Genomic DNA, 27,614 nt, shown 5'->3' on the forward strand with positions numbered 1-27,614 from the left:
TTCTTCAGTCATGGGGTATTCTTCCTCTAAATTCCGACATCTTGTTTTTCCACGATTGGGAGTGTGACTCTTACGTTTGAACTGTTGCTCTTGTGAAATCTCAATCCGATCTAGACGTTCATGGATGGATTGCATTTTGGTTTGCATCAATCGCCTCATCTCTCCTTTTCACAACCTCCATGATCAACTTTGAGTCAACTAGATAGGAATCTGAATCTTCCTTGCTAGACGTGACTTCTTGTAAGATATATTAGAAATAATACCTCACACGCTCAACCTCATATGGATCCTCAAACACTCGTGTTTACACTCATTTTTTATGGTCTCGCATTCATTCAATGCCTTGGTGTCTTGAATTCAGTCAAGATTTGGTTCTCCAAGAATTTAGTGAATATACCAACTAATAAACACCTCAGTTATGCCCTAGAAAGTGAAAGAATAAAATTGAAAATTTGGATAGCAAATCAACACGAAAATTTCAAGAACTAATGATGGAAATTTTCTAAAGAAGAAAGTGATTTAATGCTGAAAATTTTAGATTTCAATTTTCTAATTAGATTAGGAGTTAAACGTCAAAAGATTGTTGGAAAAATAAGGTCATGTTTTCCTAATTAGATTTGGAAACAATCCAATACAAGAAATATCAATATGATTAGGATTAGAGAAGAAACAAAAACAGTCACAAAGTTTGTAAGATTTGATTAGGATTGGGATTCACATGAACAAAGCATCAAACAGAAATTTTTTTTTACGATGAACAGTAACTCTTGATGAACAATGCTATGAACAATACGCAAGAACAGTAATGCTATAGCAATCGCTGCAATATCGCTATAGTATTTTTTTTCTAAATGAACAAAAAAAGATAGCCATGAAATTATCGCAATCACAACAATGAAGTACACAAGAAAAAATGAGGAAATAGACAAGAACAATACGAATGGAAGATTTGAAACCCTAATTCACGATTTTTTTAAAAAAATGACTAAAAGAAAAAACAAGAAATTAAAAAGAGATATAAGCTATTACCTTAAGCCGAAATTTTGAAACCGACTGATACAAATTCTCCTAAAATGAGAGAAATCTGCAATCCCATAGGAAAACCCAAGTAATCGCTATAGTAGTCACTATAGTAATATAGTACTTTATTTTTTAAATCAACAAAAAAAGGTAGCCACGAAATTAACACAATCACAACAATGAAAAGGTCAAGAAATAATGAGGAAACCGATAAGAACAATATAAATGGAAGATTTGAAACCCTAAAAGCAGAAAAACCTTAATTCATGATTTTTTTAAAAAATGACTAAAAGGAAAAACAAAAAATTAAAAAAGATATAATCTATCACTTTAAGCTGAAACTTTGATGCAAACTGATACTGTAGGGCCGGAAGACAACCTAAGAGGGGGTGAATTAGGTTGATTAAAAACCTAATTAAGTTATGGGCACTTTTTACTCAATATGAAATTAACCATCTTTTCTAAGTGATCACACAATGAATCAATTAATGAATGAACAAAATCACTTGAGAGAAGTAAAAGAGATAAGCAATGTAAAGATCACAAACGTAACAATAAGTAAATAAAAAAAGGAAAGAATTGCAAACCAATTAACTACCCAGCTTCTCTTGACCTTGTAGATTAATTCAAACAAGATTCTTCAAGTTGATGAATTACAATCACTCTTGTGTACAAAGGAAGGTTCACCTCCTCCTTGCCTTGAACTCCACTCGGTCAAGGTAGGAAGTTTTACTATCCCTCAGGACAACCCTCACAGAGTTACACTTATGAAGTATTCACTCACAAATGAAAAGTTTACAATGAACATCACACCACTAAGACTACAAATCTTCCTTGGAGAGTGTTTTCTCACTAAAACTACTCTAGATCTTTTGTATTTTCAGTGTGCAAAAGTTGTTTGAAGATTCTGACCATGCTCTATTTATAGGAGACCAAAAAAGTGCTTCATTAATGCTTTCAAACGATAGAAAGTAACTGAACAATCAACTAGCCGTTGGAGTATCGGACGTCCGGTATTGTCTTTGTGAGCGTCCGACAGGTTTCGTCGAGTTTAAACGATCCTATCGGACGTCCGATACTTGCGTCCGATCGAGGTCAGTGAGCCAGGGGAAATGTCTTATTTCCTTCGGACATCCGGTGGTGGAGTTCTTCATGCGTCCGAAGTTGCGCAATAATTACCGGACGTCCGATCCAAGCGTCCGACAGCTTTCAGCAGCCTTTGTCCCTTTCAATTGCACTTGATCTTTGAATCTGATTTGCTTTATAACTAAAAATATTTCTTGAAGAGATATTAGTATTATCCATTGTTTTGTAAACATAAAAAACTAGGGACCAATGTCAATAGATACAAATTCCCCTAGAATGAGAGAAATCTACAATCCCACAGAAAAACCTAGTTCCTAAGGAGACAGGTTTGGATGGAATTTAGGTAGGTTAGCTATAATATGGGTAAATACCAAATTGATACGACACTCAATTCACTTAAGAACACGCTCAAAGTGAATCAAGATTTGGAGTTAAGCAAGAGAATCCACTCAAGCTTAGAAAAACCTCAAAAGCTCAATATCATAAACTCTCAACTGAATAATGATGTTTCAAACAACGTTATTTAAAAGAGAAAACTTTCGAAACTAAACCCTATTGAACGAAGCCTAATAACCAAACAAACTTGACTCAACAATTGGCCCATTAAGTTCAAAGACTTAACACACATTGGCTTTTTTATTGACTAAAAAAAACTAAATAAACAACTTAATTTAAAGACGAATAATAATTTAATTAAAATGGATAAAATAGGAAAACTAAAAATCAGTGGACTAGCAAATAGTTATTCTGACATACCCGCGTCTTATCTGACACAATTCTTCTGCCTCCTTCCTGATCAAACATTTCAACTAATTTTGCTTGTTTCACGTTCGTAGCACACAGAGAAATATTATATCTGATATACTATCTACCATGAAATTAATTATTTCAGCTAGATTTTTTTCATTAACTTCATAGACATGTTTTATGCAACAGTATTCTCTTTCTTCTTCTTCGGTAAATTAATTTTCCTTCCCTATGACATTTTTAATTGTTCTATCCGCATAGGACCTCACCCAACATTTTATATATATATATATAATTCAAACAATAACACAAGGACAAAGGTACAAATGTAAAATTTCATACAACCCCAAATGTAGAAAGCTTAAGTAGACTAGCACTAAAAGTATGAGTTTTTAAAGAAAACATATCAAAGAAATTAGTCGGGTATGGATGCATATCACCTTATTTCAATTTGAATTTGAATTTGAATTCTTACATATTTGACGTGCATTTAAACACCATATATAGTTCTCCTATGCCAACATTATATTAGATATCCTCACAATTATAACAATTAATTCGGCAAAAAATTTTTAGAATAAAAATACCAAAATTCATACAAAATTATTGTTCTAACAAGTTCTTTTTTTCTTGAACTACACCTCCTCTCCCCTTTTTAATCCCCATATATTGGATTAGCTGTTTTTGGGGTTGTTTTTCAAAAACAACACTGTAGCATTTCGTTTTTGAAATACAAGTCCGTATGGATTAGTTGTTTTTCAAAAACTATATGAAAAATTTTTACTGTAGATATTTTTTGGATTATTTTTAGAGGTATTTTTAATACATATTTTTGAGTATTAATATAATTTATAATTTTTATATTTTTATATTTATATACATTTATGCATTTATAAATAAATATATTTATATATTTATATAAAAATATATAAATGTATTATAAATGTAGTATTGGGTAAAATACAAGAAACTCCCTTGTGGTTTCGCGAAAAGACACCTTACCCCCCTATCATTTAAAAACCTGCACATAAACACCCTAAACTTCATAACTAAAGTGAAAATTACCTTTTGAACCGGCTGAGTTACCAACAGCAGGTCGACTACCCAAAATACCCTCGTTTATAATAGAGAGGGAGAAAGAATCAAGCCCAAGATTCTAGATGGCTTGATGTGAGGGAGTAAAAGGAAGCCGTGGCTGTTCTGGATATCGGCGATGGCTCCGCTAACTTCTGTGATCTTAGGAAGTCTTCTGGTGTTCCTCACACACGCTGAAAAACATGGTGTTGAAGTGGTGAGCCTTTCCAATCCAACCCCTTCTCTTTGGCTGTCTGTTTCATCTCTTTCTTTTCTCCTTTTTGCTTTTCAAATCTCCACTCACCGACTTAGGCAAGGCTGCCATTTAGCAAAGCAACGCATGCATGAGAGCCACCGCCTGGCTCTTTCCATTAGTCACATCTTTATCATCGAATCTTTACTTGAAGTAGATGAGATGAAATAATTTAGCTACAAATCCCTTGGATTCTGCATCTTTCTCCATCCTCATGCAAATGATTCGAGTAATCTTCTTTTTTTTCTTTTTTTTACTTTTTCCCTCCTCAGCACGGCAAACCTGCAATTTTTTTTTTTACACTATGTCCCTTTCGGGTTATTTTTTTTCTTTCTTTTTGGGATAAATGATTCGAGTAGCCAGTTATTCCATCTTTGGACCATTTGTTAGTTAGTGCATTAAAGAAAATGGTGGGCCTTTTTTTTTTTTTACCAATAATGGTTGCCTTTTCCGACGAAAACATTAAACAATACTTCCCCTTTAAGCGGTGGGTCCTGCAAATAGATATTGTTTGTGTTCCACGGACATGAATGATTGGAAATCCGGGTGTGCTGGCCATTTGTTCACTTTGTCGTAATTATTCTGTGTGAAAAGTTCGATAAGCTGTTTCATGGGATTTGGGTTGTAGAATTTGGTGGTAACCCATTCGTAGGAGACGTACAGGGATCCGGGCTTCAAAACTCGGTAGATCTCGCTGTAGATTTCCTCCAGCTTGGGTGCATGGCAGGTGGCTTCGATGGAGTAAGCCCCGTCGAAGCTGTTGTCGGGGAAGGGCATTTGCAGGAAGTTGACATAGATGACTTCGCACAGGAAATCAAGGCCGGCTTTCTCATTGTGCATCCGGGCTCGGTTTACCTGGTACTCGATAATGGTGATGCCGACGACATTGGCACTAGAATGAGCGGCGATGGAACGCATCGGGCTGCCGACGCCACAGCCGGCATCGAGAATGCGGGCACCCTTCTTGACGCCCAAGAGATCAATGGCCATTACCTCGTGGATTCTGGTGGCGTCCCGGTAGGACTTGTGAAGCCCAGATGGCTCAGGAAAACACAATCAAGTGCTCCAAGCATAGCCCATCTTGAATGAATAACATCTGATCCGTCAAACCTTCTCCAAAATTTGCAGAAGTGGACATGGCGACTTTCAAAGGTCTTTTCAATATCTTGGGAATGAAACTCAAGATCTTTTTCAAAGGAATCTCGCATATCCATTGTCACTAGATCGTATATCCGGTTACAGGTCAATTTCCACTTTAGTTACGAAGTTTAGAGTGTTTATGTGGAGGTTTCTAAACGATAAGGGGGTAAGGTGTTTTTTCGCGAAACCACAAGGGGGTTCCTTGTATTTTACCCTAAATGTATTATATTATATATAATACATAATATAAATATATTTATAAATGTATATTATTATAAATGTATAAATTATAAATGAATATTATATAAATGTATAAATGTATAAATTATAAATTTTATATTTTATATTTTTATATAAATATACATTTATGCATTTATAATACATTTATCAATATTTATAAATAAATATATTTATATAAAAGTATATAAAAGTATTATATTATATATAATACATAATATAAATATATTTATAAATGTATAAGTGTATATTATTATAAATGTATAAATTATAAATGAATATTATATAAATGTATAAATTAATATATTATAAATATATATTAATATTATGTATAAATGTATTAATATAATTAATACAAATGTATAAATGTATTAAAATTATGTATAAATGTAAAATTAATATTATGTATATTAATATAAGTGTATAAATGTATTGTATTATATATAATACATTATATAAATGTATATTATAAACATACATAAATATATATATATTATGTATAAATGTACAATATATAATACATAATATAAATATATTTATAAATGTATAAATGTATAAGTGTATATTATTATAAATGTATAAATTATAAATGAATATTATATAAATGTATAAATTAATATATTATAAATATATATTAATATTACGTATAAATGTATTAATATAATTAATATAAATGTATAAATGAATTAATATTATGTATATTAATATAAATGTATAAATGTATTATAAATATATTATATTATATATAATACATAATATAAATGTATATTATAAACATACATAAATATATATATATTATGTATAAATGTACATTTATATAAATGTATAATATATATAGTATATATTATATTATATATAATTTATAAAATATATAATATTTATATAAATATATTTTAAATAAAATAAAATATTTATAATATGAATAAATAAATAAATAAATATTTAATATAGAAATATTTAATATAAATAATATACATTAATATTAATTATAATATTATAAATATGGTGTTTATATAATATTTCAATTTGTAATATTTATTGTATATTTCATTATATAAATATTTATATAATATATAATATATAATATAAAATTTATAATTTGTATAATATACATAATATTGTATATATATAGTATAATATACATAATATACATTTATACAAAATTAATATTATGTATATTATATATTATACATTATTATATACAATCATGTACATAATAATGAAAGTACATTAATAATGTATATATTATAATATAATGTACATAATATATAATGTATAAATATTTATACATTTATGTATACAATATTATATATTATGTATATTATATTATGTATATTATCTTATATTATGTATAATATACAATATTATGTATAATATTAATGTATATAATATTTATATAATATATAAATATATAAATATATAAATTTTCAATTTTTATATTTCAATTTATATTAATATAATATATATATATATACATATAATATACATAATTGAAATATACAAATTGAAATATACATATTAAATATGTATATTTGGAGTTGTTTATGATATAATGTTTGGATATGGTGTGTTTTTGGAATTGTTTTTGAAATACACATTTACTGTAGCACTTAATATAATTTATAATTTTTATATTTATATACATTTATGCATTTATAAATAAATATATTTATATATTTATATAAAAATATATAAATGTATTATAAATGTATTATATTATATATAATACATAATATAAATATATTTATAAATATATATTATTATAAATGTATAAATTATAAATTATAAATGAAAGTAATAAGCCACTTCCCTCACACTATGTCTTTTATCCAGATTATCTAAAAACACTAGAAGAATTAAAATATTATCATCCAGACTCGTTAGGATTAACAGATTATTCAGGAGCAAGTGCATCAAATAAAATATATCCTAAACAAAATAACGCTATAATAGGATTATTAATATCCTTACATAAAAAAGTAGATACGATAACAGAAAAGGTCAGAATACTACAAATAGATAAGTTTGAAAAAGATTTAGAAGAAATAACAGACCAATTTAAAAGATTACCTGTAACGAAGAAAGAAAGTAAACCACATCTTAGTAATATATTTTCAATAAATCCTAAACCACAAAAATTTTAAGATGGCTAGTAGAAGATCATTTTCAGGACCTAGTAGGACAGTAAATGAAAATACACAAGTAGGAACTAGTGTATTAAATATAGGAAGACAATTAAGAAGGAATAGAAGCATGCATTTAGAAGAAGCAATAGACGTAGACAGAGACCTAGAAATATATAGAAATAATGAAATAAGTTTATTAAACCCAAGGACCTTATACTCAGTAGGATTTCTCAGAAGTAATACAGGATTATTTAGACAAAGCAGAGAAGAACCAGTGAGCGCATTAAGTAACCCCGTAAATCTTAGAATGATAACACAACAAAGCATAAACCAAATCAGAAGACAGTATACATATATGCATATAGGATTAATTGTTATAGGAATAAAAGGACTAACAAGAAAAGGATTGGGGAAAAAAGTATTATTAGTAGTATTAGACAAGAGACATAAAAAAGTAGAAGATGCATTGATAGCCGGTATAGAAGTAGATATGAATCAAAATGGAGAAATAATAGATATACGCTATAACGTATAATTATCTTTGTATTATACTGCTAATAATCCTCTGTTTGTAAAAGTATTTTTGTAATGGATATAAAGATCTATACCTTAACCAATCTTGTAAATTAAAGCATCCAAAATAAAATTCCAAACTTCTTCATACGATCTTTTGCAGCTTTTACAGTCTTTAGCTCTCTCATAATGCTAGCATAAGACGAAAGAGAAATAGGAAAGTAGAGATTTGAGCAACCAACCCTAGATTAAATCCAAATTGCCGGAAACTCTGAAAAAGATACCTTGGTTTTAGATTCTTAAAAGACCAAAAGACGGTGTAGTACCCATTAAAGCCTTTCAGTTGAAAAGCAGGCGTCAGGGGAAGATCCGGTGAGGCAAAACTTCTAATCCCAAGATTCCCATTTTCATAGCATCGGAAGGGAAATTTGGATTTAAAGCAAGGAAGGTAAAATCTCAGTTATCTTTCTTAAAGTATCTAGTAGTCATCATTTCCAAAATTCAGTTATTTTGATATTTTAATTCCTATATGAATTTTGAACCGCCTTTTCAATTTACATCCACTCCAGAAAACGCATACAGACTAGCATTAGAAACCCTCAGACAACCAGGTACATATTATTATTTTGAAAATTTTTTGGAGGAATTAGAAACAACAGACCAGTGTTTAGCACATATACAAATAGAAGCTTTCAGGTTATCTAAAGTAGCACACCACCATCCCGCGTCATTTCTTAAAAATTTAAGACAAGCAAAAGTAGATTTACTTTGGCATAAATACTCTGAATTAAAATCAATAGAAAGACAAAAATTAGAAGAACGAGAAAAATACAATAGTAAAAAGATCTCCTGTAACAAGATCTGTGGTATATCGGACTAGGCAAGATTGAGAGAAATAGATACCGCTTCCCTCACTAACTTAAACATAATAGGAATTATATTATGTATATTATCTTATATTATGTATAATATACAATATTATGTATAATATTAATGTATATAATATTATGTATAATATATAAATATATAAATTTTCAATTTGTATATTTCAATTTATATTAATATAATATATATATATATACATATAATATACATAATTGAAATATACAAATTGAAATATACATATTAAATATGTATATTTGGAGTTGTTTTTGATATAATGTTTGGATATGGTGTGTTTTTGGAATTATTTTTGAAATACACATTTACTGTAGCACTTAATATAATTTATAATTTTTATATTTTTATATTTATATACATTTATGCATTTATAAATAAATATATTTATATAAAAATATATAAATGTATTATAAATGTATTATACTATATATAATACATAATATAAATATATTTATAAATGTATATTATTATAAATGTATAAATTATAAATGAATATTATATAAATGTATAAATGTATAAATTATAAATTTTATATTTTTATATAAATATTCATTTATGCATTTACAATACATTTATCAATATTTATAAATAAATATATTTATATAAAAGTATATAAAAGTATTATATTATATATAATAAATAATATAAATATATTTATAAATGTATAAGTGTATATTATTATAAATGTATAAATTATAAATGAATATTATATAAATGTATAAATTAATATATTATAAATATATATTAATATTATGTATAAATGTATTAATATAATTAATACAAATGTATAAATGTATTAAAATTATGTATAAATGTAAAATTAATATTATGTATATTAATATAAGTGTAAAAATGTATTATAAATGTATTATATTATATATAATACATTATATAAATGTATATTATAAACATACATAAATATATATATATTATGTATAAATGTACAATATATAATACATAATATAAATATATTTATAAATGTATAAGTGTATATTATTATAAATGTATAAATTATAAATGAATATTATATAAATGTATAAATTTATATATTATAAATATATATTAATATTACGTATAAATGTATTAATATAATTAATATAAATGTATAAATGAATTAAAATTATGTATAAATGTAAAATTAATATTATTTATATTAATATAAATGTATAAATGTATTATAAATATATTATATTATATATAATACATAATATAAATGTATATTATAAACATACATAAATATATATATATTATGTATAAATGTACATTTATATAAATGTATAATATATATAGTATATATTATATTATATATAATTTATATAATATATAATATTTATATAAATATATAATAATATATAATAATTTATTTTAAATAAAATAAAATATTTATAATATGAATAAATAAATAAATAAATATTTAATATAGAAATATTTAATATAAATAATATACATTAATATTAATTATAAATATTATAATATTATAAATATGGTGTTTATATAATATTTCAATTTGTAATATTTATTGTATATTTCATTATATAAATATTTATATAATATATAATATATAATATAAAATTTTCAATTTTCAATTTGTATAATATACATAATATTGTATATATATAGTATAATATACATAATGTAATATATTATACATAATATACATTTATACAAAATTAATATTATGTATATTATATATTATACATAACATTATTATACATTATTATACACAATCATGTACATAATAATGAAAGTACATTAATAATGTATATATTATAATATAATGTACATAATATATTATGTATAAATATTTATACATTTATGTATACAATATTACATATTATGTATATTATATTATATATATTATCTTATATTATGTATAATATATAATATTATGTATAATATTAATGTATATAATATTTATATAATATATAAATATATAAATTTTTAATTTGGATATTTCAATTTATATTAATATAATATATATATATACATATAATATACATAATTGAAATATACATATTAAATATGTATATTTGGAGTTGTTTTTGATATAATGTTTGGATATGGTGTGTTTTTGGAATTGTTTTTGAAATACACATTTACTGTAGCACTTGAAATGTGAAAAATAATTTTTCAAAAACAGAAGCAAAAACAAGGAATCCAAACGGACCGCTTGTTTTTTATAACAACCTTTTAGATTAAAAAAAAATTAAACTAAACAATTTCCAATACTCGTAAAATATCCGCTCTGCTGAAAAATTAATTTTCACTTGAATTACCCACCTTCCCTTCGGTGAGCTGCATGAAATTATCCCTTTCCTTCTACCGATCACCAAACAGGGCCCAACAGTCCAAACAAGCACCAACTTAACTGAGAATTTCATCCTCTTTCTCTTTCGTTCCATCCTCCATGTGTTGTCCGTCGTCAGCTACCTTGCCACCTTCCTTACAAATGGCAACCGTTCGCGGAAAACCCCAACCCATAAAAAAAAGGCAAAAAAAAAAAAAAGAAAAAAATTGCAAAAACAACCGGTTGAGCCTTTACTTCAGCAGCCATAAACCCTAGTCTCTCCTCTCACTGACTTCAAAGGTACCGCTTTCACACATATGTGCATATAATTTTTTTCATTTGATAATGGTTCGTTGTACTTTTCTGTATTTTGATTCATAATGCTTATGTAATTTTGGTTCATCGTATTTAAATAGCGGTAAACTTATTGAGCCCGAGGGCATGTGTGTTTATCGTGTTGTTTTGTGTATGTGTGTGTGTGTGTTTTTTTTTGTTTTATTGTTAGTCCTTTTTTTTTTGGGGTACTGACATTGTTTAGATGTTTGATTTAGCAGGTTAGCAAGCTGCAGATTGTTATGGAGAATTCGGTATGTTGGGTATGAAGTTTTGTAATCCAATAGTGGAGTTAGTTGGGTTCTGTGTAGTTTATCGATGTATCAATTCATGTGAAATTTTCAGAAATTATTGTTTGTTTCTTTAGGTGTTCAAGGCATTGGCTTCCTCTTTATTTGTTTGTTTAAATTAAATTTTGATGGAATTTTAGACATTGGGTAGTTTCTATGGAGATATAACTTCTATTTATACAATTGACTAGATAGAACAGGTTGTTGAACTCAATTATTGCCCTTCTCGTTGGGACAAATACATGCATGACAAGGAATGGGTGATTGGGTTCATGGTTTGTGTAGATGTGAAGTACGTACCTTAAGTTGTTCTTTTATTAGTTCCGTTGGCATTCACTTGTTGGTCAAATGTGGTTAGGTGAAGTAGAATTTCGTTAATCCAATGGTTAGAATATCCTTGACTTGGAAACCTAGCGTGGGACCAACTTCAGTATCTGGTCTAGATCGTTCCGCACATCCATTGGCACTATATGTATCAGAATTTATGGTGCACTTTGCTTTTGCTGCTGTTGAATATCATGGGCTTAATTCAGTATTTTTATTGATTTTGTGGAAAGGATCTCGATGTGGTGTCACGTTAACCATGATTTTATCTTCTTGGTCCAAACATGAAGAAAAAATTTGATTCTATGCAAACTTAGAACCAAAAAAGTTTATGCCATGTCAATTGTACAATACTTTTTCTGAATAGCAAGATTTCTGTCTGCTAAAGACGATACATATTTACGATATCTATCTCCTTGACAAAGTTTCATTTCCCTCAAAATGGCTGGTTGTGTCTTTGAGTTATCCAATCTACTGCTTCAAAATTGGATTAGTAATCCATTTATTTGTTTAAAGTTTTATTTGGTTAACTATAAAAGAGTTTCCATAACTGTCGGCAGAAAGAGGAATGCAAATTCTATAACTAAATTAAAGCTTCTTGTCCATTAATCTCTCAATTAGCTGTAATATGGAATGGATGGATGTTTTAGTTAAGTGGCCACTTGTTATGAGTTAATTGAAATTTTTCTTATGTATATTGACATCTTCAGATCCTGACAAGTTCGCTGACTTTCATGTTAGCAATCAAATTAATCTGCTAATTGTAACGTCTTTTTTGGCTGTGTAATGTCAACTGTAACATTTATATCAGTTTAACAAAGAAAGTGAGTAGAAACTTGGATGAGGCAAGATGAATAGTTGGCACGAAGTCTAACAGTTTGGGAGCATGACAAATTGTGATCGGTAATCAGATTGCAAATCTTAGGCTAGTTAGTTTTGGTTTTGAAATTTTGGGTATCATGGCTGCTTTTACAACTTGAGTTTGTCGCCCTTGTACATGTCCATACCAAATTAAATAAAGTTTTGCATTTTCTAGTGGACAACTTGTTCAATTTCATGTTTAAATGAAGGTAAACGCAGTTAGTCTATGCCATGCTTTTGGAGCCTTGCTTCCATGCTAATCATTTTAAGCTATTCCAGTTTTAGATGGTTGATAACATTTTCTTGTGAATCAAAAATCATCTCATAAAAGGAATGGAATTTAATTTGGGGTTGTAGTTTGGGGAAACTGACTAACTGTTCAGCATGAAAGTTTTAGAAGATGAGCTGGCCACTTCCACAACTATGGTGAAGATGAAGGAGAATATTCATCTTCGGAGATTCCTGTTGTCCCTAAACTTTCTTTTAACTTTGTTGACACTTCTATTCTTTAGTAAGTTGCAAATAGCAAGCATGGAATTCAGTTGTTTTGGATATTCTGTAATAGAATATCTAAATGTGAATCCTAATATGATATTTGCTTTGGGTTTCCTGATACATGGTGATTTACCTTATCAATCATGCCATCCCAGTTGGACATTTCTTCTGCTTACTGCGGCTATTAATTAGTGGAATTGAAAAGTAAACTTTTTTCCTCCTAGAGAAGAAAATGTTCTTCCACATGCCTCCATGTGTTTCTTTTGATTTCCCTTCTCAGAGAAAAATTTTATTCAAGTTTAAACAATGCCTGCTGGAAAAGAAGTTAGTGAATTAATTGTGTTCTTAAGAATTGTTTCTCAGTTGAAAAGTAGGTATGACCAAGATGTAGTGAATCAAATGCCACGTGGGGTATTTCAAATAAGAAGTAGATGATCTAATATGAATAGTGAACTGCCATCTGGTAGATGGCCGGTTTGAGGTTGAATTTCATGATTTCTTTTTCTTTTTTCTTTTTTTTTTTTTTTAAGATGAAAATCTGGGATAAGATTCTTGAAATGTGATTTAGTTGTCAAATTTTGTGAAATTTGATATTTATTAACATTAACAGATTTTAAACCGTTTTAGATTAATTTCCTCTCCTTAAATTAATTACTAAGATATTGATTAGTGAGGTATCTGCATGGCAATAAGGAAAAAAGCAATGCGGTTGCTGAATATCATCAATCTTTTATTTCTTCATGAGATGATGTTGACCATAGAAAGTTAATAGTCTATGCAACTTTGTCAATTTTTCTTTAGGGCCTTTTAGAAAGCACAATCATCAAGAGCTTTTAAACTTTTTTTTTATCACCAGTTATTTTTTCACTCACTGGTGCTAATGTCGACTGAATTTGGATGTTGTGTTTTCCTCCTTTTCCACATGCAGCAAAATAACTGAACTTCATCAGAACTTTTTTCTTTTTTTTTTTTAAAAAGAACCTAGACACTTCTATGGACCATGTCTTGGCCCTGGCTGGTCCTGATTTTAACACCTGTTGCTTTTGAAAAAAATTAGACCACTTCCTTTCTATAAGCCTTTAAACAGTGACATTTTTTTGCATGTCATTCACTTTATGTTTCTTCAAACTACTATAGGAGTAATTCTGCATGTCATTACAGTTAGGTTTGTGTATATTCTCTTAGCTAAAGTGGTATTTTTTCTGTTTTATTTACTAACTGTTTGGTCTCAAGGTTAGCACTTCCATCTGAGTACACACTAGTTGTGCTGTCTTAAGTCTTTGAAGTGGTTTCTGAACTTAACCTTGAGTTATATATCATGGTTATTAAAGGTGTGTCGCATAGGCACAGTAAGGGGCAATTTTTGCACGTACTTGCTTCTGATGTAGGAAATTGTAAGAAAGCTCAGATCTTTTGGGCTTGGGAGAAGAACAAGGCTCTTAGCCGTGCAGTTTTTCATTTTTCTCCTTTTTTGTTGAGTCTTTAATTTTAGAGTTGACTCATTGAGATGATTATTCAAAATCTTTAGAAGTTTCTTAATATTATCTGCTTTTCATCATATTGTTTTGGGTTGATGGTACATTCTTTATTGTGACTATGATGGTGTGTTTAATATGTTATGACTCTTATATAAACGTGCTTAGTTTTTTGGGGTTGGTTATTGATGCTTTATTTTCTATGTTCTTATTGTGAATGATTGAATATTGCATATGCTGTTGTGTTGTTTTTTCTGGTTCATTTATTAGTTATGGACATCTAATGTGAAAAAGCAAGTGCCGTGCCTGAAGCCTAAGGTTCAGGGACCTTGGTCCTTAAACGCGCCTTGTGGATCAAATAATTAATATCTCGAGATACCTTGTGGATCAAATAATTAATATCTCGAGAATTACATCAAAGAGGCCGGGGGGTGCCAGTGTCTTTGATTTGATAGTGTCCATGTGGTCCATTTACATTTCATTCCATATGTTAATTCAATATGTGAGGAAACACTTGTATCAATGCAAGTATTCGCGCAGTGTGTGTGTGTATGTATGCATGTATGTATGTATGTATGTACACACACATACACACACGTGTATGTAGGTATGTATGTATGTGATATATAAATGTGTATAAATGTCTATGTATGTTTTGTATGTATATTAATACTTGGGATTAGATTTGTATTTAAATGGTAGGTAGTAAATGCAAAACCAAGTGGGGTTAGACAGCAATACTTCAAATGTATTTCTTTTTCCAGTTATGTAATTGAAATGTTTCAATAGAATCTTTGGCAAAAATGCATTTATTCTCCTTAGCCTGGACAAACTTTTTGCCATACAGGCTCCACTCACACTAATGCATGATATGTTTACCTATTATTCCTGATAATGCGATTCTGCCACCTGCCCTGTCTTTTTCTTGGGAATTTGTGAAAATGATTCAGTCAAAATATTTTCTATTTCACAGTGCCAAGGGAAATTTTTGCTACTTTTTCTCTGCTTGACCCGTAAACTTCATATTTTTCCTTCCTTTCCTAAGTAATGCTTCTTAATTTATGAGAGATTAGTGTACTTTTAGCTTGCGTAATGGAGAAACAAAATTTGAAGGAACTTTTTAGGGAAATTTACAGATCTCCTCCTTCCAACATTTCAAATCGATCTAGGAGGCGTCGTAAGAAGGTCCCGCCTATTCTTATTTCTTGCATCTGTCTTTCTGCATTTCATTTTAGAATAATTTTTTTTTCTGATTTTTGAGGATATGGCGTGTGATATACTTTAGTTTGCTTATTGTATATTAGATACATTAGGAATTGAAACAATTTTTCTGAATTAAGCATGCCTCCTCTGACCCTTAACTGGTGTCTGTCTATGTGATGCAGAAGGAAATGCTTTAATTTTTGTATGTGCTCTTCTTTGTACAACTCTTAGGACTCCTAATTTTAATGGTTACAATAATTGAATTCTTAGATAAAGTTAATCTTGGAATTAGGAGTTGGGATTCGTTCAAGATTTTGGGATATTAATTGAACTTGTCAAAGATAATCATGATTCTGAAATTTTGCTTACTAATTGCCTGATAGCCTTTTAGTTTTGGCTTATAAAGAATATTTAGTGAATGTATGGACCATCTAGAATAAAAATATTTCTTTCTTGGAAAAGGTAGATCTAATAAATTTGTTTTGTCTTGACTTTTCTTCCAATGTAATAATACAGTTTTTTAAATATTTGTGTCATAGTTCTGCTGGGTATATAAGGTTTTCCTTTTTAACAAATTAAGAAATTCTCTTAATTTGTGTGGAATGTAAGAAATACTACCTTTTCATTTATATACTGGTTCTTCTTCGGTGGACATTTTATATGTGAAATTGAGTTTGAATTTTGCTCTTAAATTCCACAGTGCTGTTAGACTATTTGCTTCACATCTTGTTGTGGTGTTACGTAATTCCCAGTTCAACTACTATGAGGGGCGAAGGTTACTGATAGAGAACAACATAAGGTCATTAAAGATTTATCAGAGTTTAAAATTGTTTCTAAATTAGGTTTTGAGCCTTTATTGCTTATGTTAAAGATGATGTAGATTTGCAGCATGTGTGGCAGTTGAAGTTACTGCACAGAAGGTCAACACAAAATTCAGCTCTTTTTTTTATTTAATTTCTATAATTCTGCTGTTGTGTGAAAGTTTTGTCAGACCCAGATTGGTTGGTGGAAGCCATGCTTTAACTCTTGCTTTGCTGCTGCCCTGTCTTTTGGGAACCTAATCTAACACCTTTTGGGAACCTAATCTAACACCTTTTAAGCAAATTACTCGAAACATCTATTACTTTTGTCTAAGTCTTTTTAGACCTAAATTATTTTCAATTGCATTTAAAGTCTTTTTGTTGTATAGCTCATGCCTTGAAGAAAATGTTATGTCATGAGTAAGCTAGTGATTAATGTCCTCAAACTTTCTGGTGATTGTTTATGGTTTATAACTTGTCATATTTAAATGTTTAATAATTGAATGTTATTTTGTAGGTTGAACTTCCAGAGGGACTACCATCATTCACCCATATTTACCATAATGATTTTGTTTGCCGAAAGTAAGATTTCACATTGCTCTTTGCGTGTGCTCTTTGCTGAGTGATTTTTACTCTGTTCAACTGAGTGGTAAATTTAGTGCTTGTCTACTCTTCTCCTTCATATGGTATGTGATTGCTTCTATGGTTTTTACTTAGATTACTGACACTTTGCTTCTGGAATTAGTTTTACTTCTGGACTTCTTCAATGGGCAAAATTAGGGATGCAAAGAAAACTCATCAAAATTTCATTTTACCAATTTTAATTTTCAAATTAATGTAACTTTGCAAGCGTGCACCACTTGTCTTAAGGATGGATAAATGTAATGAAGTAGCTTTTGGATTTTAGCTGAACGTTTATTACTGCTTGTAATTAGTTGCCTTGGAAATCTCATATTAAAGTACTGCCTTCTGTTTTCAGACCAAAGAAGCTGAAGGATGATGATGTGGCCATTTGTTTCTGTAAATATGATCCTAATAACCCTGAAAGTGCCTGTGGAGAGGGGTGCTTGAATGTCATGACCAGCACAGAATGCACACGTGGGCACTGCCCATGTCAGGACTATTGCAAGAATCAGGTGAGTTTTACTATTTTAGTTATCTATTGCAAAAATTTCTACAAGGGGACCAATACCTTTGTCTTAGTTTTTGTCCCAAGAGAGATTTGGCAAGAAAGGGAAACAGGACTGATACTATAAATAATTTTTTAGCCCCAAAAATGATGACTAAGCGGCTATAGATGTGCTACATGACTGCTGATATGGCTTATGTGGTCCAAACAATCATGTTGTTGCTGACTCTGATTACATTTTAGTCTTCCCAGTTGACATATCCTTTGATGGGCATAGATCCCATGATGACGTGCGAGGACTTTGGATCTGTTGATCATTGAGTCTGAACTCTGATATGAGGTGGACCTGTATTTTGGTTAGTGTTGAACCCTTGCCCTCAAGCAACCATATTAGAAATAGCATTAGTATCCTTGCTTCTTGTACTAGGTTGGAAGCCATTTTCTTTACATGGTAAATTGCTGAATAGCCCTTACCATTTCGAAAGATCTCAAATTGATTCCCATGTATGCAAAATGAAGTCAGTCCTGACGTGTTTTAATTTTACCACAATTCAGTCCTCCATTTGTTTTGGGTCATTTGTTTCAGCATCTGTGGAGAAAGGATTTAGCACTTACAGTGTGGCAAAAAAGTTATTTTTGTACTATGGAAATGACTGATGCATTAGTTGTGGAACTTTTACAGTTTACCTGATTTGTAAACTTTGCAAATGAGGTTTAACATGCGGAGTGTGGTATCAAGGATAATGGTTGCTGAAGAGTAGGGGTCTGAAACTTGGGGATTGAGGATAAAGTTGTTACACTGGTGTGACATTATTTCACTATAGTATTTTGTTAATTGTGTGAGGGAGAGGGGAAGAGATCTCAGTTGGTAGTCTGTTAGGTGCATTGGACTAGTGAGATTGTTGTTTTGTGGTTTAGATTGCCAGTTCAGATTCCATTTGTTTGCTGATGACTTGAGAAAATGACATCCAAATGCATTGACTTTCTAATTACCTGAGTTAAGGCCAAAATTTTGTAAGCTATTGGGTTCATCACATTTTGAGGTTGGAGTGAATGACAAAGAGAGAGTTTCTGCTATGCGTTGTACCTTAAGCGTGTGCAAAATAAATAAATAAATAGATAAATGCATCCAATTTTCTTGATTCCTACTTAAGAGAGCATAGATCTGATGAAATACCGAATGATTTTTCACACAGTTTGATATGCTCATTTGGCCTTTTTAGAGATGCTTGACGATACAATCATTATTCTTTACTTGTTATAAATGGAGTGTTATGTGCTTCAGTGTACACGTCCACTCATACACAAGGTATCTTTTGGATTCATTAAGGAGGTAGGAAAAGGCAGCCGCCACCACAGATAATCTACTGTGCTTTTGAGTTCCAATGGGTTAGGTCAGTTTAAGTTGCTCACCTTTGTTTGGTCAATGAAGTTCTTGACTACTTGTGCAAAGGAGAAGAAAATAACTGCTGATATGAGTTGTAACTCTTAGAATACACAATGCATGTATAGAACATAGAGACATGGGATCCTAATCAGAAGTTTGTGATGTATCAAAAACTTCTAGAATGTCACCTGATTTAGATTTCTTGCCTGTATATTTTGTGGAGGATATTTTAAGATTTGTTGTTTCAACTTTTGCCAGAGATTTCAAAATTGTGAATATGCCAAAACCAAGTTGTTCCAAACTGAAGGGCGTGGATGGGGTCTTTTAGCTGATGAAGATATTAAGGTAATCTGCAGCAAGTATGCCTTTTTGCCTAGTTCAATTGTTCAAATATTCTTGTTTAAAAATAATCACATCAGTAAGAGACCAAGATTGATATTGCTGGAATCAGTATTTCTGGTAGAACTCTATCAATAATTTTACAATTTTAATGATGGTCTATTTTAATGGAGATTGATTGCTGTTTTTGTTAACCTTTTGAGCTCACATTCAAGCATGCTACTCTGTTGTTACTTGTTACCACTTACACTCATTGCATGCTTTTATTGACCATTTTTCGGTGAAATTGTATATTTAGGCTGGACAATTAATTATTGAATATTGCGGAGAGGTTATTTCATTGGAAGAAGCCAAGCGTAGGTCACAAAGTCATGAAGCACAAGGTGAATTAAAACTTTCTGCATGCATGCTGTTACCCAACTGCTCTGACTAACTGTACATTTTTAATGACTTCATGTAGGTCTTAAGGATGCATATATAATTTCTCTGAATTCTAATGATTTCATTGATGCTACAAAGAAGGGGAGCCTTGCCAGGTTTATAAATCATTCATGGTGAGTCTTTTAGATGCATTTATGGTTATAAACTGTCAATGATAAATGCTTTGAGTTTCAAGTAACAATGTGGTTTGAGATATTGTGTCTCAAGTTATCTGGGCATCTAGAATGCAGTTTATACATTTTATGCTGGAATTTGCAGCCAACCGAATTGTGAGACAAGGAAATGGACAGTATTGGGGGAAACACGGATGGGCATATTTGCAAAGGTAGATATATCATCTGGAACAGAGCTATCATACAATTACAACTTTGAGTGGTATGGTGGTGCCACTGTTCGCTGTCTGTGTGGGGCTCCTAACTGTTGTCTATTTCTGGGTGCAAAATCTCAGGGTTTCCAGGTGATACTTTTTAGGCAATTGCATTATATGTTTGAAAAATTTACGGTTTTGATTTTGGTTAGTGTTGTTTTAGTTTATTAAAGTGTTATTTGCACTTTGTTGCACAGAGTTGCACATGCTGATTTGCTAAACACTTAAATGGTTTTACAAATCACTTGGGGTCCTTAGCAGATGGGGAATAGGGAAGGACAGGGAAGGAGTGGGAAGGCAAAAAAAATTAAAATTAAAAAATAGAAATAAAAATGAAAAATAAAAATATTCATGAAAACACTCTCTTTTTTCGAGGGAGAAAAGATGGTTTTGTGTTGGGGTATAAGTTAATGTTAACTCTGTAAAGGGTGATGCTGAATTTAATCAAATCAGCTTTTCTTGTGGGGTTTTTCCTGAATGAAGTACAGGCTGATGTGTATAATCTAGTTCATTGAAGATTTAATGGTATTGCAGTACTGCCATAAGTCATCGTTGTTATCAGTATTGGAGACCTTACATGGTTACCTGTGCAGCAAATTTCTTGTTGCACTAGATTCTTGAAATTTCTGGCACTTCAGGTTTATTTACATATCATTGTTATCCCTGCGTGAGTATTTCATATTGATCATCTATTAACCATGCCTGGCTTATTAGTGTATGACTTTATGTTCTTTGAGAAACAAATTTTACTCCTTGAAATGAAAACATGGAGGGGAAGTTATTAATTGTTAAATAGTAAAACATTCCACTGATTTCCTGATAAGGATTGCTGTGCTTAAATTGAAGGAATCTATTCAAGATGATTGAGGAAGCAAACATGTGGAGATTGGAGTAGTTGAAACCATCTAAATAAAATCTAAATGAAACTGTAAACATGTTACTAACATTGTGACTGCTTCAGCTTTTATGAAGTATTAACATTACATGTATTGAAAAAGAAAAAGATCCTAACTCAGTTGCACTTCTGTTTTTTATTTGAAGACCATATTCCCATCCTTGTCTATTTCCTTCTGAAAAATGCTTACAAAGTTCTTTGTCTCTGCATGCCTTCCTTTTAGGTAAGTCAATCTCAAGATGCTTCAAATTCTAGATTAAATTGATTCAATATTAATTGGATTGGTTGTTTTTATCTGAAACCTGGTTGCTTTCTGATATTCATTAGTGTCATCCTCTATTTTCTTTTGATGTCTTATCTCCTTGTCAGACTAAAGTTTTAGTTATATCAAGCCTTTCGTGTTTTTGGTCATTTTCTGTTGTCTCATCATGTCACAGGAATTTAACCATGTGTGGGAAGGGGGAGATGACAGGTAATTGTTTTCTCTGCATGCTGTAGAACTTTCAACTTGGGAAATTACATTTGCCTTCTCATAGTCATTGGATTTGATTGTGTGATGAGAACATTTGGTGATTCTTAATTAACTGATGTACATTTACTGAGGGAGATTTGATAACAGAACTTTTGTACCTCAGAGCAATTACAAAGTGTCTGTGCCCTTTATAAATTCTACTGTCTGATATTTGGGAATTAGTTCCCAGACAAATTGAATTTTTATATATAGCTTAAGGACGAAGTACTTCAGCCATCAGATCTCACATCAAAGTGTTTAAGGGACTAAAAATAAGAAATCCTCCCAACAGATTCTAATTACATAGAACCTTACTGCTGCCTGGCCTTCCTTGTCTTCCAGATGGACACCCCAAAATTTGGCAGTCAAATGTTTCAACAAGTTGCTGCTATGCAAATTTGCTCTCTCATGTATATATACATATATGTGTGTGTATATATATATATATATATATATATATATCTGTGCGTGTGTGTCTTGGCATCTTCTTATTGTTTTAGTATAGTGCAGAATCCAACACTTCATAAGCATTCCTACTTCTTGTTTTCTTATACATGTCTTATGAAGTTGCAAGTTTTTATTCTTCAATTCGATGCTTTTGCATTTGCCTGTCTTCTTTTCTCAGGAACAGGATGGTGATTATGATCATTGCAACTGGTCTTGTCTTCAATATTGTTTCTTCAATTAATTCTTAAGAAAAGGGTTGAAATGCATAAATGCTTGCTTGGATAAAAGCTACATATATTTGTTCAGATACAACAATCCAAATCCAGGTTGTTTTGATATGGAGATGGGTCTTCTTATTTCAGATTTGTCAGAATATAATGTGTCTGTTTGACTGTCATTGAATATGGACCTGGATCTGCCTCTCTATCTGATTTGTATCCACTTGTTTGCAGCCTTGTATTATTGAATGCTTAGGTTTAATATAGTTCAAAACTCTTGGAAATCTCTTTTTATGTGTTTGGCAGCAGTGAAATCCTGTGCCTTTATCATTTGGGTTATCTTAGCATCTTGATTTGTAGGCAGTTGGTCTTTTCCCTCTGGCAATCAAAGTGCTATTTTAATATAACCTAATAGGGGGTGATTGACGTCAATATATGGGTTTTCAATCAAAATTTGAACAATTTTGGATGTTTTAGTTTGACTGGTGAAAAAGGGAGGTCTATATTTCGATATCAAAGTTGATGCCAACACTACCAACGTTGCAATCTAATCCTCCATGTGCTGGCCAACTGAAGTCGGGCTGGATAGGAGGGAGAATTATTTGAGGGATGTCAAGAAGAGGAGTGACAAGTGGTGGCAAAAGAAGAAGAAGAAAAGGTGGAGTGAAGGTGATGGAAAGAGGAAGAAGGAAGATGTAGACGCAACTGTCTAGTGGAGGAAAAAAGAATAAGCTGTGGGGTGGTGTCTGTTATGGTCTTACACTTGAGGTCATTGACCTTGACCATGATGCCCCAATCTCTGATCCCACCTTTAAAATTGAGAGCACTAACCTTCACTTTCAATTATGTTTTCCTGCCACATGAATCACAGACATAACCGGTGGACGTTAGTGTCAACTTTGAAGTTGAGATTACTAACACCAAGTTACCATATTTCAGGAATTTAATTTAGTGCATTGATATCTGTTTAAATTCTTTCACAAAACTTGATATTGAGATCAATCACCACTCTTCTAGTGGAGTTATTCTGGTAATCTTAAAGAGAGCAATAGAGCAGAAAAGCTTATTCTGATTATGGTCTCTAGTGTTTCTCAATTCACTTATTAGTCGTGACAATCTTGATATAAAATTGTTATTAACAGTTGACCGTCATTAGGTGCTCTAGTTTGGATGAATGAATAGTTGACACTTGGAATATTTATTATTGCTCTTTAAGAAAGATGGATCTGTGGCAGTAATTGATGAATTGATTTTGGCTTTTTAGCTAGAATTTTTAAGTGTAAAATCCGAATCATCTGAAAGATATGTGAATATAAATCTTGACACCTGTTATTTTTTGTGTCATTAGAACTTGGGTTTAGTTAAGGGGAGTAGTTCCTTTTCCAAACCGCAGATTTTACTAGTTTTTCTAGCCCCACTTTTCTGAGAAAAGCTTCTTTGTGCTTTGCATGGATTGCAACCACTTTTTGAAGTCAATTAGCATGATGGAGATTGATTTTGAAGGATAAATGAAGTTATATTCAGAAAATTGGGTGAACGGAAACCTAGAAATCATTCCTAGGGTTTACTGGGAATCTGACCTACTAAAGTAAAGAATCACTTCTTCTACCGGTGTCACATGGAGTCTGGAATTGAATCTATTTCTGCCAAAATTCCTAAAATGAGTTGCATCTCCTTGTCTAGAAGATTAAATTGTGTTTCACCACTAGTTATTCCTAAAGTAATATCAGCTTGGCCACTCAATTCAAAGAGCTTTCCAACTGAGTATTTGACTAGAAGAGTCCTTATCATGCAGATGAACTTCAAACAAAATGAACCAAATCCTTCTAATCAAATACTTCCAAGTCACATCTGTATGTTCACTCAGTTGTGTAGAAGTTTAGTTGACAAAACAGTTTTGGCTGGCTGATGTACAGCTTTTGATTTTGGCTGATTTAGTCAATGAAATTTCACTTTAGTAGTAAAAAAAAAAAAGGAATTCCAACTTGCCTCTCTGAAGAGCTTATATTTTGCCAAGGCCCAGAATGAGTGATTGTTTGGAGGTCAAGTATGATTGCCATTGTTTGCCAATTGCTTTTTCTTTCTTGTTCACATTCACTATATAATTTTGTCATTTACCAACGGAGTCTTATAAACAGCATGATTATACTGTTTACTGTGGATGCCCCATGATCCCTCTTTTCTTTTGTCAATCTATCAGTACACTTGGTGCTGAAATGTTTGCAGAGAGTTAATCTGCAAACGAAAATGCCAGCTAATTGAAATTGTCTTATCCACGGTGATCATCGCTGATTGTTGTATGTTTTTGTATCTTGTTAAGTAGTTTTAAAAGGTTCTAAAATTAGTAGGTTAGATAGAGCCATTTAAGGCTCCTTATTTCACAACTGAAGTGCTTGTTTTTCTCAATTGTGTGTACCTGTACAAGTTTCATAATTGGATATTTTGCTCTGGTTTTAAAAATTCCTCTGGCAGTATACAATGTACTTTATGCTTCCCTTTTATCTGTCACAATTCCCTTTCTGCGACAGCTGCAGTCAGGAATTTTTCCTTTGTAGTAGTCGTATTGGTTTTTGGATATGATATAGAATGTTGCTGTTTCTATGCAGGTACAGAGTTGAGGAGGTTCCTCTTTATGACTCTGCTGAAGATGAGCCCATGTCGCACATCCCTGATACCATTAGCCCTTTCAAATTTGATTCTTTAGATGGTCTGGAAACTGATTACTCTCAGAAAATGGAAGTTGGTGATGTGTTTGGACAGGACTTGGATTCCTCTAATACTGTCAAGCCACACCATTCAGTTCAAGTGGACGCCATGACAATGAATACCGAGAAAGTGGAAGTCTTGGGGAGCGGAAAATCGAAGGAACAAGACATGCAACAGGCCTTCTATCAGACTAGTGCAGTCCTGTCTGGGCTTCAAAGTAATAGTGCGTCTCAGAATTTCAATGTTGGATCCAGTTCGTCTTCAAAGAAGAAATCACAGCGTTTACCCAAGCAAAAGAAAAGATCTTCTGGGGGGAAGCAATCCAATACAAAAAATATTGCTGATCTGTTTCCATCAAAGGAAGCACAGGAAGAAGTGCGCAAATACGAGGTACAAATAATCTTTCACAAGAGTTTCAGTGAGCCTTACAATATTACCCATATCTATATCTGTTACAAGCTTAGCTCTCTCTCTCTCTCGGTACACTTTGCCGTCCTATTTGAGTGTCATATATTTGAACCTTGTCTTGATTTAGTCCAAGATAATCGTGTGAGTAATATGGGGGATGTTCTAGTATTTTGTTCTCTCTCTCTCTAAATGACAGGCACTTGGCCATCCCATCAGTTTGTAAGCTTGTCTTATTTGCCTACTAGACAATCATTTAAACTGTATGCACGTGGTGGTATTCTGTTATTTTGTCTTATAGCTAATGCTGTTTAATGTTATTGTATCTTTTTGCTACAGTAAATATGCTTTTCTGTTGAGTGTAAGTTTTTGTAAGGGGTGTGGAAGCTTATTACTATAACAAGGAATGAAAATAATGCTTATTTAGAATATTTTGGGCTATTCCATCTGATTGATTCTTTGCTGAGTTTTGAAGGTACTGTCAAGCATATGAGTTGATCTTTTACTATCACCAAAGAAGGGGAAATATTTGTAGTTTTATGTGTTTATGCTTAATTCTGGTATTGCTCATTAAGGATTCTCTAGTGCATATATTTGTGTGAATCCTTGAAGCAGCTGCAATCTCTTTTTTTTTTTCCCCCTTTTGCCATCTTTCTTTTCTCAGTTTGTTTGGTTGATGCTTCCTTGAAATCTGTCTCCATTGTCAGACATATAAGCAATTTGTCTTTACCATCACAGAAACTGATTAAACTTTTAGTGTGTTCTTAATCTTTCACCAATGATCCTTTCTATATGCTTGTGTATGTAGTAGAATCATTTGCGTCGATATTTTTCTCTTGGTTTCTTTTTTAATGCATTATCCTGATTCTCAAATAATCCTGGTCATAGTTATCGTATGTTTATGATTTTCAGGAAATTAAGAACCAAGCTGCAGCCAATCTGAAATCCGTATATGATGAAATACGTCCTACCATCGAAAAGCATGAGAGGGACAGCCAGGACGATGTTCCTCCTAGCGTAGGAACAAAGTGGGTTGGAGCGCACTGTGCAAAATATAAAGCTGATCTTAACTTTAGTGCTTCTGTTATAAAGAACTTTCTCGATATTGCTCAAAAGGGTGGTAGTGGATCAAAGGCTGATACTGGAACAAAGGCTTCAGGGAGTGGAGACTTTCCGAACGAATGAAGCATTGCTGTGGAATATTTTAATTCTGTAATATTTTAAGTATTTTGAAGTTTGAGGAATTATATATTGGATTTAAATAAGTAGCTATTTTGAGAACTTGGTTATTTACCGTGTATTAATGTTGCTATAGATTTTCAAAGTTTAGCTTGCTTAGCATTACTTCTGTTGGTTTGGAAATATTTTGTTGGTACTTTTTTTTTTATGTTATCTACTCTGATCAAAATTATGTTGCAGATACGACTAGTAACTAGGCATAATTAGCACCCAATGCCCAATATTCGACTGATGGTTCCCATAGAAACAATTTGATCTGTCATTGATGTTAGATAGCAACTCGTCTTAAAGCATCGTTAGGAGTCAAGGATTTTCATTGATTAGGCCGGCAACCAAAAAAAAAAATCAGAAATCTTTTGGACGTCA

The 27,614-nt window shown here is 31.2% G+C and overlaps 1 protein-coding gene across 13 annotated transcripts; it reads left to right on the top strand.

The window, feature by feature from the left end:
• Window positions 1-11,380: 11,380 nt before the first annotated feature.
• Window positions 11,381-27,371, top strand: LOC113734867 (histone-lysine N-methyltransferase ASHH1-like). 13 transcript variants are annotated; one of them, XM_027261623.2, is made up of 11 exons: window positions 11,381-11,683; window positions 11,935-11,979; window positions 17,682-17,746; window positions 18,144-18,300; window positions 19,939-20,025; window positions 20,318-20,402; window positions 20,480-20,573; window positions 20,719-20,917; window positions 22,160-22,194; window positions 25,505-25,994; window positions 26,922-27,371. In XM_027261623.2, the coding sequence occupies exons 2-11, from the start codon at window positions 11,959-11,961 to the stop codon at window positions 27,192-27,194; spliced, it is 1,506 nt and encodes a 501-aa protein (XP_027117424.2). In that variant the 5' UTR covers window positions 11,381-11,683; window positions 11,935-11,958; the 3' UTR covers window positions 27,195-27,371. The 13 variants fall into 13 exon arrangements, with proteins under 13 accessions (XP_027117424.2, XP_027117427.2, XP_027117425.2 ...); XM_027261626.2 differs by having other exon boundaries at window positions 11,935-11,970; XM_027261624.2 differs by having other exon boundaries at window positions 11,938-11,979.
• Window positions 27,372-27,614: the final 243 nt, after the last annotated feature.

Source organism: Coffea arabica, chromosome 3e (assembly GCF_036785885.1).
Source record: "Coffea arabica cultivar ET-39 chromosome 3e, Coffea Arabica ET-39 HiFi, whole genome shotgun sequence".
Taxonomy (NCBI): Eukaryota; Viridiplantae; Streptophyta; class Magnoliopsida; order Gentianales; family Rubiaceae; genus Coffea; species Coffea arabica.

Coding starts and splice junctions, on each gene's coding strand:
- LOC113734867 (XM_027261621.2), top strand. CDS start 16,254: ATGGAGAAACAAAATTTGAAGGAACTTTTTAGGGAAATTTACAGATCT. Junction 18,301..19,938: donor AGGACTATTGCAAGAATCAG/GTGAGTTTTACT, acceptor AACTTTTGCCAG/AGATTTCAAAATTGTGAATA. Junction 22,195..25,504: donor TGGGAAGGGGGAGATGACAG/GTAATTGTTTTC, acceptor GTTTCTATGCAG/GTACAGAGTTGAGGAGGTTC.